Here is a 20,224-nt window from a genome sequence, read left to right on the forward strand (position 1 = left end):
TTGATATTTTCTACTCTAAACTATGAGTATCATGAAATGACCCTGTCTCTACTGTGGCGCAGCAATATAATTGAGAGAAAAGTTCATAAATATTACACTTAATTCCTTTTAGTTGCTTATTCTGGTATCAAGCATCATTTGGTGGAAAGAATGCAAAACAAGACTCTCTTTTTTCTGTAGTTCTATTGCAAATTTGATTTGATCATGAATATATAGCTTTACCTGATTTTATCTTTTTGATTTTTTGCCTAGAAACACTATAGCAGCTAGATATTGTCCAAGACGGTTGCTCTGAAAATCAGAAATGTCTAAATCTTTGTAATTATGAAGATGAGCCACAGATATAGTGCAGTCACTTTTTAAAAACATGGGAGTGTCAGGTGCTTAGCTTATGCTTCAGCATAACCTAGAATCTAGTAGAATTCATTAGGAGCATGGTCTTTTAGTGACATACATAATACCATCAATCATGCTAAAACCATTTCCCGAACACATACACAACACACACACACTATATATGTGATCTGTCTACACACACATACACACGCACAAACACACACATATGACAGTGCGAGATCCTGCAGAGAAGGTCACTTCTAAGTAACTGTAACCATTTACACAAGCAACTTCAATCACTTTTTGAGTTTCATCCAGACAAAACAAAAAACAGATTCTAGTAGTAGCAGATGTGTACAGGCTGAGGTAGAGTACTTTTTAAAGAGATGAAATCTATGTAGAAAACACATATGAAGATAACACCGTGCAACATGAATTAACTCTTTTATTTTTAATTCCAGTAATTTTTTGTTCTTAAACTCTCATATCTCAAGAAAATGGGGGCATTGGATTTTTTACTAAACTGCTGTGTTTCAGATCCTTTCTTGCTCAAGCTTGTCTGGCAATTTCATCCAATTTTTATTTGAGGAGGAGTTGAAGGCATTTCAGCAAAGCAAACAAGTGGATGGTGTGTCAGCCAAACCTAAAATGTTTGTTTTAGAAGGACTTTTGAATATAATAAAGTCTGTCAAAGAAACAGAAGCTCAACTAGAGTTTTTATGTTGGCGGGGGGAAGGTTCCTTGATATGTTTTCTTAAGAAATCTAGAACTATAGTAAATGTTTTCAGAGTCCACAATCATATTGAGAACCTCAGCCAAAGTGTTATCCCTGGAGTATATAATCACACCCACTAAGAGAGGTGACAGTAGAAGACAAATATTTGGTTAGCTAACTAATCCAGTCTTGTGTTGGATGTTCTTCAAATTCCAAACTTGTGATTATTTCTAAGAATAACTGGAGTGAAAGGAGTGTGGGAATCACTGGTTAGGTTTAGAGGGTCCTTAAATTAGGACAACTTTAGAAGTATAGGTACTAATAGATTCATTTTGACAAGAATGATGCTTTTCCTCTTTTTCTCAGGTAAATATTTTGTTTTCAGTTTAATATCAACTCCTGATAAGTGAGCATAATAAATTTGGAGTATATTCAAAAGTATTGGCTGAAATGTACTTGATTTGAGAACACAGTATATGCATGTAATATGTGTTGGTTTTGCGTTTTGATGCCTTTATGTAATCTCTTATGATGCTCATTTCACCTGGTGAGATTCCAGGCATACAGGGGGCAAGAGTTATCACTATGCCTTTAAGTCTTTCGTGTAGTGGTTCTTAAGCCTGACTGTGAATTTGAATCACCTATGGACCTATGTCAGCCCAATTAATTTAATATTCTCAGAGATTGTGTAGCCTGAACATTTATATTTTTAGAAGTGGTACAGGTAATTCTGGTAAACAGCCAGCATTAACAAGAATATTAGATATTTGGGGGATTTTAAAAAATGTAATAGGGGGTGCCTTGATGACTCAGTTGTTGAGTGTGTGACTTTTTTTTTTTAAATTTTATTTTTTATAAACATATATTTTTTTTCCCCAGGGGTACAGGTCTGTGAATCTCCAGGTTTACACACTTCACAGCACTCACCATAGCACATACCCTCCCCAATGTCCATAACCCCACCCACCCCCCCCAATCCCCCTCCCCCCAGCAACCCTCAGTTTGTTTTGTGAGATTAAGAGTCACTTATGGTTTGTCTCCCTCCCAATCCCAACTTCTTTCATTTACTCTTCTCCTACCCCATTAACCCCCCATGTTGCATCTCCTCTCCCTCATATCAGGGAGATCATATGATAGTTGTCTTTCTCTGATTGACTTATTTCGCTAAGCATGATACCCTCTAGTTCCATCCACGTTGTCGCAAATGGCAAGATTTCATTTCTTTTGATGGCTGCATAGTATTCCATTGTATATATATACCACATCTTCTTTATCCATTCGTCTGTTGATGGACATCTAGGTTCTTTCCATAGTTTGGCTATTGTAGACATTACTGCTATAAACATTCGGGTGCACGTGCCCCTTCGGATCACTACGTTTGTATCTTTAGGGTAAATACCCAGCAGTGCAATTGCTGAGTCATAGGGTAGTTCTATTTTCAACACTTTGAGGAACCTCCATGCTGTTTTCCAGAGTGGTTGCACCAGCTTGCATTCCCACCAACAGTGTAGGAGGGTTCCCCTTTTTCTGCATCCTCGCCAGCATCTGTCATTTCCGGACTTGTTAATTTTAGCCATTCTGACTGGTGTGAGGTGGTATCTCATTGTGGTTTTGATTTGTATTTCCCTGATGCCGAGTGATATGGAGCACTTTTTCATGTGTCTGTTGGCCATCTGGATGTCTTTGCAGAAATGTCTGTTCATGTCTTCTGCCCATTTCTTGATTGGATTATTTGTTCTTTGGGTGTTGAGTTTGCTAAGTTCGTTATAGATTCTGGACACTAGTCCTTTATCTGATATGTCGTTTGCAAATATCTTCTCCCATTCTGTCAGTTGTCTTTTGGTTTTGTTAACTGTTTCCTTTGCTGTGCAAAAGCTTTTGATCTTGATAAAATCCCAATAGTTCATTTTTGCCCTTGCTTCCCTTGCCTTGGGCGATGTTCCTAGGAAGATGTTGCTGCGGCTGAGGTCAAAGAGGTTGCTGCCTGTGTTCTCCTCAAGTGTGTGACTCTTGATTTTGGCTCAGGTCATGAACTTGGAGTTGTGAGATCTAGCTCTACAATGGGCTCCACACTCCACACAGTCTGTTTAAGATTCTCTCTCTCTCTCTCGATCCCTCTCCCCCCATGTGTGCACTCTCTTGCTCTCTCAAAAAAAAAAAGTACTAGAAATTTTAGTGATGGTGTTATAGAACTGATGAGAAGTGGACTCTGATTTCAGTTAAGTTAGGGATGACAGTGTATATATACAGATGTGGATATCTTTGAAAAGAAGTTTAACACACACTGATTAAAACTTTTTCCTGTGCCACCCACCTTGTCTAGTGCTGAGGATACAAAAATGAGTATGGCATAGTTCCTACACTTACAGAGTCTTTACCTGGGAGGACCTGACATCTTAACTTAGGCTTAGAAACTGGTATGAATGTGAGAACAGTGTGACTGGGAGTGTTCAAAGACAGGATTGGGCAGTTTTCGGGCAGGACAGGAAGAGCTTCCTAGGAGGTTTTTAACTTGAGACTTGAGTGATAAAACCAGTTTTTGCCATATTAGAATGGGAGGGGTGGGATGATACTGTAACTAGTCTGAATAAAGACAGGTATATGAGACACCTCTTCAAGCAACTAGAATGATAGGGGCATAGAGACCAGGCTGGTATCTGGTGGGCAAGGGCCATTCTTGGATGAATTTGCATATCATGTAAGGCATTTGAACTTTATTGTGTAGACAGTGGAGACCCCTTGAAGGGTATACAAAAGAGTAGTTGTGTTGTCAGACTGAAATCTCACTCTGGCTGTAGTATGAAGAAGGGACTGAAAAAGTTAAAACTCAAAGCAGCAAGGCTATTGGACAGACTACTGCAGAAGTCCAGGCACAGGCATGAGGTGACACATTAAGGCAAGATTGCCCAAGACTTTAACACTGGAGTATTTTAAAACAAAACTTCCTTGTTGCAGTAATGTCTTGTTTCTTTGTTTACTGGCTGAAGAACCAATTTTCAGATCACGTAGAATATATTTATATGGCTAGTTTAGATACAAGGATTACTTTAGAAAAGTATCACATCTGTATTTCAAAGAGGGGAAAATATTGCAGCCATGACTATTTTTTTTTAACTTAGGTGAACAGTAATGTAATTATCTAAAAGGATATAAAAAGTTCACATATGAAGGGAATGTCCATAATTCAGGCTTAAATATTATAAGCAATATAAGAGACTGCATTAAAGAGATATAATAAAACAGGGTACCTGGTTTATGCCAAACTATTTCTCTAGACCAGTGCTATCTAGCAGAAATACAATGTGAGCCACAAATGTGACGTTAAGTTTTCTAGTAGCCACATTAGAAGATTAAAAAAAAAAACAAAAAACAAAAAACAAAAAAACCCCCCCAAAAAACCCAAATAGGTCAGGGGCACCTGGGTGGCTCAGTCAGTTGAGCGTCTGAATCTTGATTTTGGCTCAGGTCATGATCTTAGGGTTGGGAGACTCATCCCCACATCAGGCGCCACACTCAGTGGGGAGTCTGAGAGTCTCTTCCTCTCCCCCTGCTCATGTGTATTCTCTAATATTTAAATAACTATTAAAAAAAAACAAGGTTGAATTAATTTTAATTATATATTTTATTTAACTTGGTATATCCAAACTATTATTGCAAAATATAAAAATTGGGATATTTAATACTTATTATCTATGAAGACAGTATATTTAGCAATCTTTTTCATACTAAGTATTCAAATCCATTGTGTATTTTATACTTTCAGCACATTTCAGTTCAGACTATCCACATGTGGCTAACTGGCTACAGTACTGGACAGTGGAGCTTGAGATAATTTCTTCAACTCTATGGTAAAGATATATGAAACATTTCAGCAGCACTTTCAACGATGTATTGGCAATGCTTTTTTTTTTTTTTCCCTTAAGATGTATTTATTTGAGAGAGAGCACACAAGAACAAAGCGGGAGGGGCAAAGGGACAGGGAGAGAGAGAATATCAAACAGACTCCACCTTTATTGTGGAGTCCCACTCAGAGCTCAGTCTCATGACCTTGAGATCACGACCTAAGCCAAAACCAAGAGTCAGATACTTAATCAACTGGGCCACCCAGGTGTCCCTTGGCAATTATTCTTTTTAGAAAGGTGTTAAATCACTTGAGGTTTTACTTCAAAACCTGAATACATTAATTAGGCATACTGAATTTTTATAATAGTATCAGTACACAGAAAGTAGAAATGATGTATTTAAATCTGATTTTTCTCCATGAGTATTACTTTTTGTTTCAGGATGTGAAATAATGCCAAACTTCACTTAAAATTTGAAGTGGAATCCACAAGAGTGTATTCTCTGGGAACAATGTATAAAAAGCCTTCTGAATTTTAAAGATCTGTGATGACTTAAGGTTGGAAATGGAGAATCAAGGAATCACAGGAAATTATTAGTATTACAGATCAGCAATAGGTGGCAGAAAAAGAGAAATCATCTTTGTTGCACTGTTCAGTTTTTTGTGCTAACATAGTTAAGTAAACGCCAAGACCTACATAGGGGTATTTAGTGTTTGAGCAACGTAGAGCTTCCAGTAATTTTATAGGAGGAAATGAGAGGTTGTACTTAAATAGGCAGTCACTAGAAAATCCCAACTTTTGAATACTGACTTCTCTAAATTCACATTCAAGTACAGGTCTCCTATCCAGTGTAAGACTTCCAAGTTTTCTTAAAAAGAATTAAGGTGAGAGCTGTACCACGTATGTTTTCCCAACTCACAATCAGATGCTAGCCCAAAGTAGGAGCTGAGTTGATGAAACCACAGTTGGAAATTTGGCATATGAAAGGAATGAAGGACTGAGTTTTTGCAAAAGAGGGATTGTGGAATCCAAGCCTGTTAAAAAAGGGAAATCATAGGTGATGTGAGATTGCAGTGAATGAAACTAGTGGGATTAAAGGATTGAAGTCTAATGGGGTTGAAAGAGTATAGAGCTGTTCAAACTGTAAAAGGTGGAAAGTAGGAAATGCTTGAAATCAAGACTTTAAAAATGTGTAGTATTTGGTGAATACCAGTTCTGGGTATCACGATGGGAGTAGGTGAGAAAGTTAGGGAACTAAAAGGACATTTTGGAAATTAAGCCATCAAGAATTTTTTTTTTTTTTTTTAAAGATTTTATTTACTTATCTGACAGAAATCACAGGTAGGCAGAGAGGCAAGCAGAGAGAGAGGAGGAAGCAGGCTCCCCGCTGATCCCCGCTGAGCAGAGCGCCCGATTTGGGGCTTGATCCCAGGACCCTGGGATCATGACCTGAGCCGAAGGCAGAGGCTTTAACCCACTGAGCCACCCAGGTGCCCCAAGAATGTTTTAAGTAGTGGTAGGTGGTAAGTAAGCAAAGTGCCATATAATCTTAAGTGAGAAAGAGGAAGTAATCAGGAAGTGGGGTGGATCGTGTAGTCTATGTCAGTAGTTCTCAACTGTGGCCAGTTTGCACCAGAGGGGACACAGGGAAATGTCTGGAGACATTTTTGGTTGTCACAATTGAGGGGTGTGTGCATGTGCTTTACTGGCCGCCTTGGGAAGAGAGGCCAAGGATGCTTCCAAACATTCTACAATGCACAGAATAGCCTTTCTCTCACAACAGAGACTTATCTGGGTTCGTAGGTCTGTAGTGCTGAGGTTGGGAAACTGCTTTAGGTCGATGCACCATAATCAAGGTATGTGGTTAAAAAAACAAGCTGAGAACTATCAATCTAGTAAATATTGTTTCTACTTAAATTGAATAGTTTAAGGGAAAAAGACACATTAAAAATATACATTCATTCATTTACTGAATCAAAACATATGCTGCATTTCTACTTAACAGCGACCACTGTTGTAGGTGTTTAAGATTCATCAGTGAAAATAAAGATTCCTGCCCGTGGATAGCTCTTGTTTAAGCAGAGGGAGACAGAGTTACAAATGTAATAGTAACTCAGATGGCCTGTTAGAAAGTGGTGTTAAAGAAGAGAGATTAAAGATATTGGGAGTGCTGGGGAATGGAGGACAAAGGGTAGACTGCAGTTTTAAATCAGGTCTCACTGGGATAACATCTGGACAGATTTGAGAGAATATACTGAATTTATGTCGCCCTGAAAATATAGTTTTGGTTTGCATTCAGTTCACAGGAAACAGGAGTCAAGGGGTTGTGCTAAAAGCTTTGAGGAATACAAAGCTAGACCAGCCATGATTCCTGCCCTCTAGGAGCTTTGTGATGAACTAACATCTCGGAAATGATAGAAAAACGAAGACAGCAAATACAAGACAGTAATTTTACTCTATACTATTTGTTCCTGTTTTTATCTTTTTTCATGATGGGAAAATAACAAGTTAACAATTAGCTGTTATTTGCTACTTGTGCTCCACATTTGCTTCTTCTCAGAAAACAATTTCACGGGAACCTGGATTAAGCTGTGAAATGAAGCGATGAAATGGGTTTGAAGTACACAACCGAGAGTGGTGGGCTCAGAGAACTGGAAAGGGTAAACTTACAGAAAGGGATAATGATTAGGAAGAAATTATCTCAATCCACTGTACCTGAGTTGTTTCCAACCGCTTACTACTCTCTGCCCCTCAGGTATGGTAACAGCACAAGGAACTATGCTGTTAGGGTTGGGGATTATCATACTTTGGTGCCAGAAGAATTTGAAGAAGAAATCGGAGTTCAGCAGATTGTGATTCATCGGGGGTATCGACCTGACAGCAGTGACTATGACATCGCTCTGGTTAGATTAGAAGGACCAGAAGAGCAATGTGTTAGATTTAGCAGCCATGTTTTGCCGGCCTGTTTGCCACTCCGGAGAGAGAGGCCACAGAAAACCGCCTCCAATTGTTACATAACAGGATGGGGAGACACAGGTAATGTAGATAATACAAAGAACAAATGGGCATGTTCTTGTGTCTGGGATTACCAGTACTTTTTGGGTGTACAATGGTTATGAAAATCTGGGTTCAGGCTTAGTTGTTTAGAAATTCTGCCAAGTGTGTGCTGCACGCATGTTATTTGGATTCATATCCTGAGGGTACTGTTGGTTACCATTACTATTAGCACAAATCGACAGAACTCAGTTGCCTTATGGGATAGAGAATCCTGTACTCTCGGTTCCAGACTAGCAGGGAGTCCGAGGAAACCAATTTTTAAGACCCTACTCCAATACCTGTGCCTGCTGACTCTATTTTAAGCTTTTCCAGGACTATGATACAGCTACACCAGCAGAGGGCTTTGGTATGTGATGGCCTTGCTTTTTCTGTAATGAAGGCCATTATCATGCTCAATTTTATGGAGAATCTCTAAATATAGAACAGACAAAAGAGCAGCTGCTTTTAAGTGGAGATCCCACCCTCCCAACCCCAAAGCTAGAGCAAGATACTCATTTTATAGTCAGGCAAACAATTTTCTGGACTGCCTTTGCTATAGAATTAAATCCATGTATATCAGCTAGTGCTTGTTCAGGATGGTTCTTGAAACAGATGTGGGGCTTACCTGGACTGAGTGCTTGATTCACAAATGGCTATTGAGAAAGTGATAGGTTGACTGCTCTCCGTTAAAAATGACCAACACTGATCACTGTGCTCTTGAAAGACCATCAAAGAAGTATTTCTATGTGTGATAATTTCAGTGTTTTATTTAGTAAACACTGTGTTCATCACACACTGCACAAAATATGGGCTTTGTAACTGCATTATTTCATAACTGCAGAAAAGCAAGAAAACACTTTCTAGATGATACAATAATCTAGAGTACATGCCTTCTTTGTACACTATGGGCATCTATGAGGCAAATCGAGTCTCTGGGAAAGCTTAATTATATCCATTACAATTCATGAAGGAAGGTTCATTTACCTTCCTGTAGACACATAATTTAACAGAAATGATAAAGTTGAGTCAGAGTCAGTTTCACACAATGTTTTATTATGTTATTTCAATTGAGTAAATAGGGTACAAAACAATGGAATTTACATCCAGGACAAGACTCGTAGAGAACATCAGTTCTACATTTTAGTCACTGTACAATGAGTGGCTTACCAGTAGAGTACACTAACCTCAAATGGTCACTTAGGCCGGTTTGGTATATAGTAATGTTTTGCTTCTCAGTTCTTATGAAATGCCATGCTTCTATTTAGAGTAGTTCTTGCCACTTTATGTCCTTCTATACCATTTAGTTATCACTCATTTAAACTACACTAGATCTTAATACGGTTTATATTTTTAAGAATATTAAATGTTCACTTAACTATTAAATGTTTTCTATAAGGTCTTTAGCTGTCATCTAATTCAGATTATTTGGTCTGATTAGGAAAAGCCTATTCAAGAACTCTACAACAAGCAGCCATCCCCCTGCTTCCCAAGAGGTTTTGTGAAGAACGTTATAAGGGTCGGTTTACAGGAAGAATGCTCTGTGCTGGAAATCTGCAGGAACACAAACGTGTTGACAGCTGCCAGGGAGACAGTGGAGGACCACTCATGTGTGTTCGGTCAGGAGAGAGTTGGGTTGTGTATGGGGTGACCTCCTGGGGGTATGGCTGTGGAGCCAAGGATTCACCTGGTGTCTATACCAAAGTCTCAGCCTTTGTACCTTGGATAAAAAGTGTCACCAAAATATAATCCTTCATAGAAATCTGAAGGGAATATGTTGGAAAATTTTCAACCTCTACATTAGCACTCAGCCAGAGATGCCAACTTACGGGGATGAGAGCCATGTTCCTGCTTTTGTGTTGTGATTAAATCATGTATACCATTGCTGCTTGAGAAATTTGTGATGTGAACATTCTTTGTTAGATACCTCAGTGTAGTACTAATTATTCTTGATTAGCACTGAAGTCTTTATTCTCATCTCTCCAGAGATTACTGTATATCAGTTGTGCAATAAGGCAGTCTTTATTCATTTGGCTTACGAGTTTATAATTGAATCAGTACTCTTTATTAAAAATAGTATTGTATGATTAAGCTCAGATTTTCTTCAAGACTGAGAAATTTCCACAATGAAATCTCTGTAGCCTTTGACAAATGAGGAAATCAAGGGCCAAAAAGGTGAAGGAATCCATTATAAACCTAAACTGGAATAGGATCAGTCACAATACATTCCTGAATGAAGCCTTTGTACCATGCAACATATTCTAGTTACCTAGCAAAATTTGGAATACCTGAGAGTAAAGAAAGCCTTCAAATTGTTGGGATGTACAACTTAATTTATCCATCTTACTTGTTAACATCCTCTAGCAGTTACTTTCAGCTACCCTAAAATTTACAGCTTTATTTTTCCTTGGCATCATGCCAATTTGCTGTACCATGACTGAGAGTGCCACCTATTGCCAACTTTCTTGTAATGACCAAAACATGTAGATTTCTACTATCCTGTCCCAGCTAGTAAAAATAACTATTAAAAAAGCTCTCTCTGCTTACGTAGTGGGAAAAAAAACTCTGTAACTTGTGTCCACTGATTTAATTCATATACCACCTATGTGCCACGCCCTGCGTTAAGTGGCTATGCACCTCACTGATAATTTACAAAAGGCTGGTAAGAAACAAACCCAGAGGCCAAAGTAAGCCAGTGGGATCCAGTACTGACAATGTTCTTTCCTTCCTCCACTGTTGTCTGCAGGCCATTTTCCCCTTTGGCCATTTCCCAAACCAATAAGGGACAGCTGCTTACCACGTACCCGCAAAATCTCTGCTCAAACACAGAAGGCATGCCCCTCAGGCTACCTAAGCAATCACCACCATATTATGATTGCTAACATCAAGAGCCCTTAGGTGGTTTAAACAGTTTTTGTATATCCAAGAAATAGATGCATAAAGCCAGGTAAAAAGGTCAGTGTGAACTTTAGGATCAGGATCAGTTAAGTAATCCTCTTCAAAGGCTAAATCCACGTGAAGGGGACTTCACTACTTTCTCCACTGCATCCACTTGTGTTCTTTTTGTAAAAAACTGGTGCTAACATAAAGGTGCTTTAATAGTTTATAGAACTGTAATGCTAGATCAGGCAGAACATTAAAACTTTTCTGAAAGCTCAAGATTTTTGATAAAGGAAATTTTTAAAAGCATTTACATTTACAGAGATGATAGAGCTACACAATGCACACCTGCACAAGGGCTTGAGAAAATGTGCAATACAGGAGAGAAAATTTATCTCTACCGAAATGTCGCACAGGCCACCTTTCTAATTAAACTATAGTGCAGATGCAAGCAACGTTTATATTGAAATTGGTCGGACACTTTAAAGACAAGAGAGTGAACAGGCAGACTACAGTTTGCTCAAACTTGAATACTTGGTTCATAATGTATGTCTTTATTATAGCTAATTTTTTCTTGTTAAGCATTTTTAAGTGTGACTTTTAAAAGACACAAGTGTTCCGTGTACATTTGTGTGAATAAAGTGCATAGTTGTTCACCTTATATAGTAGTCTTAATCTTTTGTGTGGTACAAAATGACTGTGCTGTCCCTTAAGGGTATCTGCCTTTAATGCTGTTTCCCTCCAAATATGGTAGTACCTCACAACGATACTCATTGATACTATAGCAACACCAGTTCTTACCCTAAGAGGTAGTCTTACTTATTATTTGCAATAACAAATACCTTTCCACCTCCTTATCATTTAGTCAGAGAACACGGATTCTCCAGACAAATCAAGCATTTTACTTAATTATAGCAAGCAAGGAAGTGCTCACATATTCTCTACTTACAGGCTATAGGCAAAAAATTCAGACCTATATTGAACACACCACCCTGATAGTTTCCAGAATATTATTCGCCATTCAATACGCAAGCTGTTGATCACCTTTTGGCAGTGCGCCACAGGCTTCTAAACAAACAGGACTTCACCCATACCACACTGAATTTCTTGATTATCTGCAAGAGAAGATAACCAACGTTATATCACTGATCTGTACTCACATCACGGTGCTCAAGTCTTAGCAACTATCTGTTACTCTCTATTTAGCTGGCTATCAGCCCCTTTCAAATTACAAAGGAACAGCAAAAACGGGCCAATTCTGGCCTTCCAATTCCTTAGCACTAAGGGTTTCAGACTAACTATGAAATATTAATAAAAAGTTACCTACCAGGTCATGTTTTCTATTATCCATCGGAACAATTACTTCTGCTTCCTGGAAACATTTGAACCAATAGATGTGTGCCCGATAACCCAGCACCCTCCAAGTTTTCGTAAGTGAAGAATGTTACTTGTGCAAGTCAGAATCTGATACCAATTAAATGGTGACAGCTTTGCCAATAAACAAGAATATGCTCTTCCATGGCTAGGAAGGGAGACTGCCACAGCTGACAGGTCCCAAAGATACATGGAGATTCACAATCCGATAACGGATGCGCATGCACAGCGAGACACTACTCACCTAGATCTAAATGGGGGAGTACCGGGATACGGTCTTAAAATTTAACAGCGGCGAGGCAGTTTCAAGATGGCCACTTGACACGGACCGCGGAATTCACGACCTTTGCCGAAGTCGCCACGTGTTTCGAACCTCTGCCCGAGGACCCAAGACCCGAGCGCGCTCTGCCTCTCAGACTCGGTAGCCAGGGCTGCACGTGGCCGCCTCGTGACCTCATGAACACCTAAGTCTCCTCAGATTTTCAAACCCAGAGGTTTTCACAGCTGAACTGAACCTACCACTACAAGGCTCTTGAAACTCCTGCATTTTAACTAAGCCAAAAAGTTCTGCCCCAATTACCACCGTGGTCCACAAAACACGACAGCCTACCTTAATAACAGAACCTAACCCCGACGCTTCCCGGATGTAAAAGGCCCCCTTTCTCGGCGCACGCTCTCTTATAGAGCTGGTGACGCTGTTCCCGGGAAGCGCCGCGAGGGGCGGGGCGCACACGTTTTTCCCTCCGCTCCTCCCTTCACGGCCCCTCCAAGATTCCACCCCTTCCTGCTGGCCCCTCCCTCCTCTCAGAGTTTGCTCCACCTCCCCCGCCCACCGTGGGGACTGGGAGGCTCACCAGCTCTTCGATTCTGACGCACGCGCATACATGAGTCAGAAGTTCTCGCGAGACTAGGGAATCCTGATTCTCTGATATCCGGCCGACTGGGAAGGTGAAAAGTTTGTTTACTGTTTACTTTAGAGTAGTTACGTTTGAAGTTGCCGTAGTTACCAAAACAGGAAGTTATATAGTTTTCAGCTTCTAAATTTTTAGGTAGGTTAATATATATGGAACTAGCTGATTTTTTTGTCTATTAATGAACTATCCCGGACTTTGGTCTTCCGCGGGAATTGCTGTTCCTGAAGCGCAGGTGTCAGTGATCTGCAGTCATTTTTTTTTTTTTTTTTCCTATTTCTTTTTTCTGGTCTAATCTCTTAGGAGTATTTACACTCGTTACGGAAAGCCTCGCCGAAAGAGTCTGTAAACACAAGCTTAGAAAAAGCAAAGGACATGGAGCAGGAGAGCGTGTGGGAGATTTACGTGTCTTTCTGATTTCCCGCGTTGCAGACTGACCCATAATGTGTTCGTATCTGGCCGCAGCCGGGCGCGGTTGACGCTGGAAAGCGGGCGTCTGAGTCTTACCTCCCTTCTGTACGTTGAGGGTGCAATTAAAGAAAAATAGAGTCACCTTTTGTAAAGTTGAATTAAAAATATTTAGGAATACTCTTAGTCCAAGACATGTGCTTATTAACTGCTATTAAATTTATTTCCTGTTTTCCCTTGTCCTCTTCTATGAAGCGAAAGGGAGGTTCCAGGCGACGTTTTGGGGTAGTAGTGGACCCTCTGGGAAGGTTTGTTGCCGCCAGGAAAGATGGTATCAAGAGGCCTGGTGAATAAAGTACCATAGTAGACCTCTACAGAATCTTCATGAAATCCCTACATACTGTTCTGGGGGGAAATAATTTAATTGGAGCAAAAATTGCTATTATGGTTAGCGTTGGAATGACAAGTTTATAGGAAATAAATTCGAACGTGAAAGAACTAAAGTTGTTTCTGAGGCTCTTCTCTCACCCTTTTCCTTTCTTTCTTTCTTTTTTTTTTTTTTTTTAAGATTTTATTTATTTATTTATTTGACAGAGATCACATAGGCGGAGAGAAGGGGGGGAGGCAGGCTCCCTGCTCAACAGGGAGCTGGATGCAGGGCTTGATGCCAGGACTCTCGGATCAGGAACTGAGGGGAAGGCAGAGGCTTTAACCCACTGAGCCACCCAGGCACCCCATCACCCTTCTTCTTACTCTATCTTACTGCATCTCACTAATGAAGGGAAGGTACTATTCAATAACAAAGTTTAAATACTAAATCACTGTGGATAGTTTTGCCAAAGTAGATTTCATTTAGAATCTCTAATCATCGGGGCGCCTGGGTGGCTCAGTGGGTTAAAGCTTCTGCCTTCAGCTCAGGTCATGATCCCAGGGTCCTGAGATCAAGCCCCACATCAGGCTGCCTGCTCAGCGGGGAGCCTGCTTCCCACTCTCCTACTCCCTGTGCTTGTGTTCCCTCTCTTGCTGTGTTCTCTCTGTCAAATAAATAAATAAAATAAAATAAAAAAAAAGAATCTCTAATCATCTGTATTTGCAAAGGCTGTCCTAACAAAATGCCACAGATTGGGTGGGTTAAACAACAGAAATTTATTTTTTCATAATTCCAGAGACTAAAACTCCAAGATCAAGGTGTCCACAGATTTGTTTTTAGACTTTTTGTGGCCTGTAGATGGCTCTCTTCTCTTGGTATCTTCAGATCCTTTGCACTCTGTAGCTTCTGAATTCCAATCTCATTAAAAGGACACAGTCATTTTGGATTAGGGCCTATGCTAATGACTTCATTTAACCTTAACTGCCATTTTAAAGATTTTGTCTCCAAATACTGTCATATTCTGAGGTATTGGCGGTTAGGAATTCAACATGGGGATGCATATATCTTCTTGAGTTAGTGGGTTTTTTTTTCCTTCAGATAAATACCCAGCAGTAAAATTGATGGAGCATATGTAATTCTATTTTTAATTTTTTGAGGAACCTCCATACTGTTTTCCAAGTGGCTGGATGAATTTACATTCTTTTTTTTTTTTTTTTTTTTTTTTTTTTTTTAAGATTTTATTTATTTATTTATTTGACAGAGAGAGAGAGAGAGCACAAGTAGACAGAGAGGCAGGCAGAGAGAGGGGGAAGCAGGCTCACCGCCGAGCAGAGAACCCGATGCGGGGCTCGATCCCAGGACCCTGAGATCATGACCTGAGCCGAAGGCAGAGGCTTAACCCACTGAGCCACCCAGGTGCCCCATGAATTTACATTCTTATCAACAGTGCACAAAGGTTTTCTTTTCTCCACATCCTTGCTAACACTTGCTATTTCTTGTTTTGTTTCTTGTTTTTTGTTTTTCTTTGATACTAGCCATTCTGACTGGGGTGAGATGATATCTCATTGTGATTTTGTTTTGCATTTCCCTGATTATTAGTGATGTTGAGGATCTTTTCATGTGTCTGTTGGCAGTCTTTATGTCTTCATTGGAAAAATGTCTAGGGGTGCCTGGGTGGCTCAGTTGGTTAAGCATCTGTCTTTGGCTCAGGTCATGGTTTCAGAGTCTCTCCTCAGGAGAGAGCCTGCTTTTCCCTCTCCCTCTGCTGCTCCCCGTGCTTGTGCTCTCGCGTGCACACACTCTATTTCTCAAGTAAATAAATGAAAAATCTAAAAAAAAAAAAAGTCCGTTCACATCCCCTGCCCATTTTATAAATTGGTTGTTCAATGTTTTGCTATTGAGTTATATGAGCTGTTTATGTATTTTGGATATCAACCCCTTATTAGATATATGATTTACAAATAGTTTCTCCCATTTAGTAGGTTGGCTTTTCATTTTGTTGAAAATTTCCTTTGCTATGAAGAAGCTTTTTAGTTTGATGTAGTCCCACTGGCTTATTTTTAGAGTCGGATCCAAAGAATCATCACCAAGATCACTGTCAAGGAGCCTACCACCTATGTTTTTCTCTAGGAATTTTATGGTTTCAGGCTTACATTCAAGTCTTTAATCCATTTTGAGTTCATTTGTGTGTGGTGTAAGACAGTAGTCCAGTTTCATTCTTTTGCATATGACTGTCAAGTTTTTGTAGCTCTACTTATTGAAGAAACTGTCCTTTCCCATTGTATGTTCTTGGCTCCTTTGTTGTAAGTTAACTGACCATATATGCATGGGTTTATTTCTGGGCTCTCTATTCTGTTCCATTGATCAATGTATCTGTTTTGTTTATTTTTTTTAAAGATTTTTAAATTTATGTTAGAGAGGGGAGGAGCAGAGGGAGAGGGAGAATCTCAAGCAGACTCCCTGCTGAGCATGGAGCCCAATGCCAGGCTAGATCTCACAACCCTGAGATCATGAAATACCTGTGCCAAAATCAAGAGTTGGATGCTTAACCAACTGAGCCACCCGGATGCCCCTGTGTGTCTGTTTTTATGCCGGTTTCTTACTGTTTTAATTACTATAGCTTTGTAATATAGTTAGCAACCATGGTGCAAGAGGTCTCCAGCTTTGTTGTTCTTTCTCAAGATTGCTTTGGCTATTTGGGGTCTTTTGTAGTTCCATGCAAATTTTAGCATTGTTTGTTTTAAAGATTTTATTTATTTATTTGACAGAGAGAGAGAGATCACAAGTAGGCAGAGAGGCAGGCAGAGTGAGGGGGGAAGCAGGCTCCCTGCCGAGCAGAGAGCCCAATGTGGGGCTTGATCCCAGGACCCTGAGATCATGACCTGAGCCGAAGGCAGAGGCTCAATCCACTGAGCCACCCAGGCGCCCCACATTGTTTGTTTTAATCCTGTGAAAAATGCCTTTGGAATTTTGACAGAGATCTGTCAAATCTATAGACTGACAACAATCTGTAGATTGCTTTGCATAGTATGGACATTTAAACAATATTCTTCCAATCAATGAATGCAGAATATCTTTACATTTACTTATGTCATTTTCAGTTTCATTCATCAGTGTTTTATAGTTTTCAGTAAACCAAGGTTTTTTACCTTCTTCACTAAATTTATTTCTAAGTATTTTGTTTTTTTTTTTGATGCAGCTGTAAATGGAATTGTTTTCTTATTTTCTCTTTGTGATAGTTCATTATTAATGTATAGTAGTACACTTGATTTTTATATAGTGATCTTATATCCTGCAACTTTTCTGAATTCATTTCTTCTAACAGGTTTTTTTTTTTTGGGGGGGTGGAATCTTGGGGATTTCTATACATAATATCAGGTCATCTGCAATAAATGACACTTATTTTTTCCTTTCCGATTTGGATGTCTTTTTAAATTTTTCTTACCTAATTGCTTTTGGTGAGGAGTTTCAATACTATGTTGAATAAAAGTGGTGAGAGTGAGCATCCTTTCTTGTTCCTGATCTTAGAGGAAGAGCTTTTACCTTTTCATCATTGAATGTGATATTAGCTGTGGCTTGTCATATATGGCCTTTACTATGTTGGCATATGTTCCCTCTATACATACTTCCCACCTTGTTCAGTTTTTAATCATAAATGGGTGTTCAATTTTAATATATTTTCAGGTGTAAAAATACTGTTCAGTTTTGAGTGCTTTGCTTGAATATCCCTTGTTCTTTGAAACTTTTCATTACTCAAACTGAATTTGATTTCCTTTTTTGACACATTATAGTACTTGGATTTTTCTTGTGGTATCTTTATTATTTTATATACTCCCTGTGAAGGACTGTGTCTGACTCTTACTTAAAGTGCCTGTCAGAGTGACTCATATTAAATAAGCATGAAATTGCATTATGGAATGCTTTGAGACAATCAGTATATGTTTTAAGGAATTGAGAAAGTTTTGTATTTATTTTGAAAAGCCATTTTTCACCAGGAGGTGGAGTTTGATCCCCCTTCTCTCCTCTAACACCAAATTGAGTATGGGTTGTACTTAGAGTCTTGCTTTCAAAGGGTAGGATAAGACAAGAAGGGGAAAGTATAATTGTATGGTGGAGAAATATAGCAAACACTACCTAGACCAGGTGATCAATAGTAACAGAGTGAGAAGTCATAATGGTAGTGTATACCTTGATAAGATGTGATGAAAACATTTTTTACCGCCTTTGTGGTAACAAAACCCTAACCCTAGTCAAACCAGGAGAAAAAAATATCAGACAAAATCAGATTGATGGACAGTCTACGAGTTACCTAACCAGTACTCAAAATTGTCATGGTCTTAAAAAACAAGAAGTCTTTGAAACTGTCACACCAGAGGAGATGACCAATAATGCCTAAATGTAATGTGTATCCTAGCTGGAAACCTCAAGCAGAAAAAGGACATTAATGGAAAACTAGTGAAGTCTGAATAAAGTGTGAAATTTAGTTAATAGTAACGTGCCAATGTTGACTTCTTAGTTGTGACGGATGTATATAGTACTGTTAATTGTTAAGAGTAGGGGAAATTGGATGAGGGATACTCCTGTGTACCATTTTTTCAACTTTTCTGTAAACCTAAAACTGTTTTAAAATAAAGCTTAATAAAACAATCAAAACTTTATAATCTTTTATTTTTGTTTTAAGACAAGTTGTGCTTTAGTGATGGTTTCTATATACCGTTAGTGTGAAATTTGTGGCTGAGATAGTGATATTCCATATTTGTGGGCATTTGAGATGAAACCTAACGAATTTAGCTGCTGTTTCAGCCAAATCTTTAAGACTTAGAATACTCAGTAGACATGTGGTAATATATAGAATTTAAAAATTTATTGTAAATGAAGGTTGGTTTAAAGATTTTAAAGGTAGAATGCAAAGTAATTTGTTAGAACTCATAAAATGATGGTGGGACAATGCTTTGGTCCACATTTGATACACTAAATGAAACAGCTCATTATAGAATACTCATTATTCAATTATGCTACTTCTCCCTACTATATTTCCTTTTTCCTTTTGTGGTTTTAACTATAGTAATCATCAGAGAAGCAAAATTAACACAACTGCACATCTCTCATGAATGTTGAACTGAGTGGGAGAAAATACCAGGAAATGGCCTGTGGATTTATTTTCATTTTAAGATACTCAGGGAACCTAAGCCTACAGTTGGTTTGTACTAGCATTGTGATAATGCTAAGAAAATTGTAATAAAACTACAATGTCTAGAAGAGAGGAGATGAGAGTTGTCCCCTATTTCTACTGGAATATGGTTTTTGGTTCTGAACACTTTGTTCAGTTGTTAAACATCTATAGGACTCTCAGATGTTTTTTATGTAGACATGAGCCTTGCCTAAAAACTTCAATGGAATTGAATAACTTATAATCAGTGATATTGCCAAATTATTCAAAACTCAAAGCCTAGGAGTCAGCTTTGATTTTTCTCCATCCTTCATTTTTAATTTTTAGTCTATTTCTGTATTAGTCAATGTATTAGTTATTTATTGCTGTGTTTCAGATTAGCCTAAGCATCATGGATTGAAACAATAGGATTTATTATCTCACAATTTTTGTGGATCAGGAATCCAAGAGCAGTCTGTCTTAGTGTATATATCTCATGAGGCTGCAGTCAAGATATTGACTGAGGCTGTAGGATCCTCTCCCAAGGTGGCTTGCTTATAAGCTTGGCAAGTTAATGTTAATTGTTGGCAGGAGGTCTCATCCTCAGCTTGTGGATTTCCTTTAGGCTGCTGGAGTGTCCTCATGGTATGACAGCTGGCTTCTCCCAAAGCGAGTGATCCAAGAGAGGAAGTACCAGTGATTTTATGACCTAGTCTGAGAAGTTAACATGGTATCACTTGTTTGAAGTAAGTTATTAATTCCAGCTAACACAAAAAGGGAGAGAAATTAAACTCCATCTCATAAAGGGGGGAATATAAGAATTTGTTGACACACGTCAAAACTGCTACTGTAAGAATGGGTGAGGTTATGTTACAGTTACAAACAATCTAAAATCTTTGCTGTTTAAGACAGCAGGTGTTACTTGTGGTGTTTTCCATTTTAGAGACTCAGGCTAATGAGGCCTTCACCATTTGTAATGTTTCTAGGCAACAGGAAGGGAGATGGGAAGATAGAGAATCACATACATGTTTTTAAAGGCTTCCATTCTGAAGTGAGAGTCTTCACATTTCATCATACTGCGTGGACAAAAGCAAGTTGCATGGTTACACATAACTTTGAAAGGATGGGGAAATGGAATCTCACTCTGTTCTTATAAGGATAAGAATCAGAGCAATCATTGAACACGACTATTGATTAATGCAGTTG

The 20,224-nt window shown here is 38.9% G+C and overlaps 1 protein-coding gene, 1 long non-coding RNA gene and 1 other non-coding gene across 4 annotated transcripts in view; 1 reads left to right on the forward strand and 2 right to left on the reverse strand.

Moving 5' to 3' along the window:
- PRSS12 (serine protease 12) overlaps nucleotides 1-10,000 on the forward strand; it is a 74,157-nt gene extending 64,157 nt beyond the window's left edge. For both annotated transcript variants that reach the window (XM_032858799.1, XM_032858809.1), the window contains 2 exons: nucleotides 7,649-7,929; nucleotides 9,368-10,000. In XM_032858799.1, coding sequence (XP_032714690.1) covers nucleotides 7,649-7,929; nucleotides 9,368-9,675 — 589 coding nt within the window. In that variant the 3' untranslated portion in view covers nucleotides 9,676-10,000. The remainder of the gene's footprint in view (nucleotides 1-7,648; nucleotides 7,930-9,367) is intronic.
- On the reverse strand, nucleotides 849-12,536 carry LOC116868482. The gene is made up of 3 exons (XR_004382848.1): nucleotides 12,425-12,536; nucleotides 11,851-12,178; nucleotides 849-979 (listed from the first exon to the last, which is right to left on the reverse strand). It is a non-coding gene; the product is annotated as an uncharacterized LOC116868482 (long non-coding RNA).
- Nucleotides 12,246-12,376, reverse strand: LOC116871886. Its single transcript, XR_004383549.1, has one exon. It is a non-coding gene; the product is annotated as a small nucleolar RNA SNORA24 (small nucleolar RNA).
- Nucleotides 12,537-20,224: the final 7,688 nt, after the last annotated feature.

Source organism: Lontra canadensis, unplaced genomic scaffold (genome assembly GCF_010015895.1).
Source record: "Lontra canadensis isolate GAN:19392208 unplaced genomic scaffold, GSC_riverotter_1.0 scaffold1, whole genome shotgun sequence".
NCBI lineage: Eukaryota > Metazoa > Chordata > Mammalia > Carnivora > Mustelidae > Lontra > Lontra canadensis.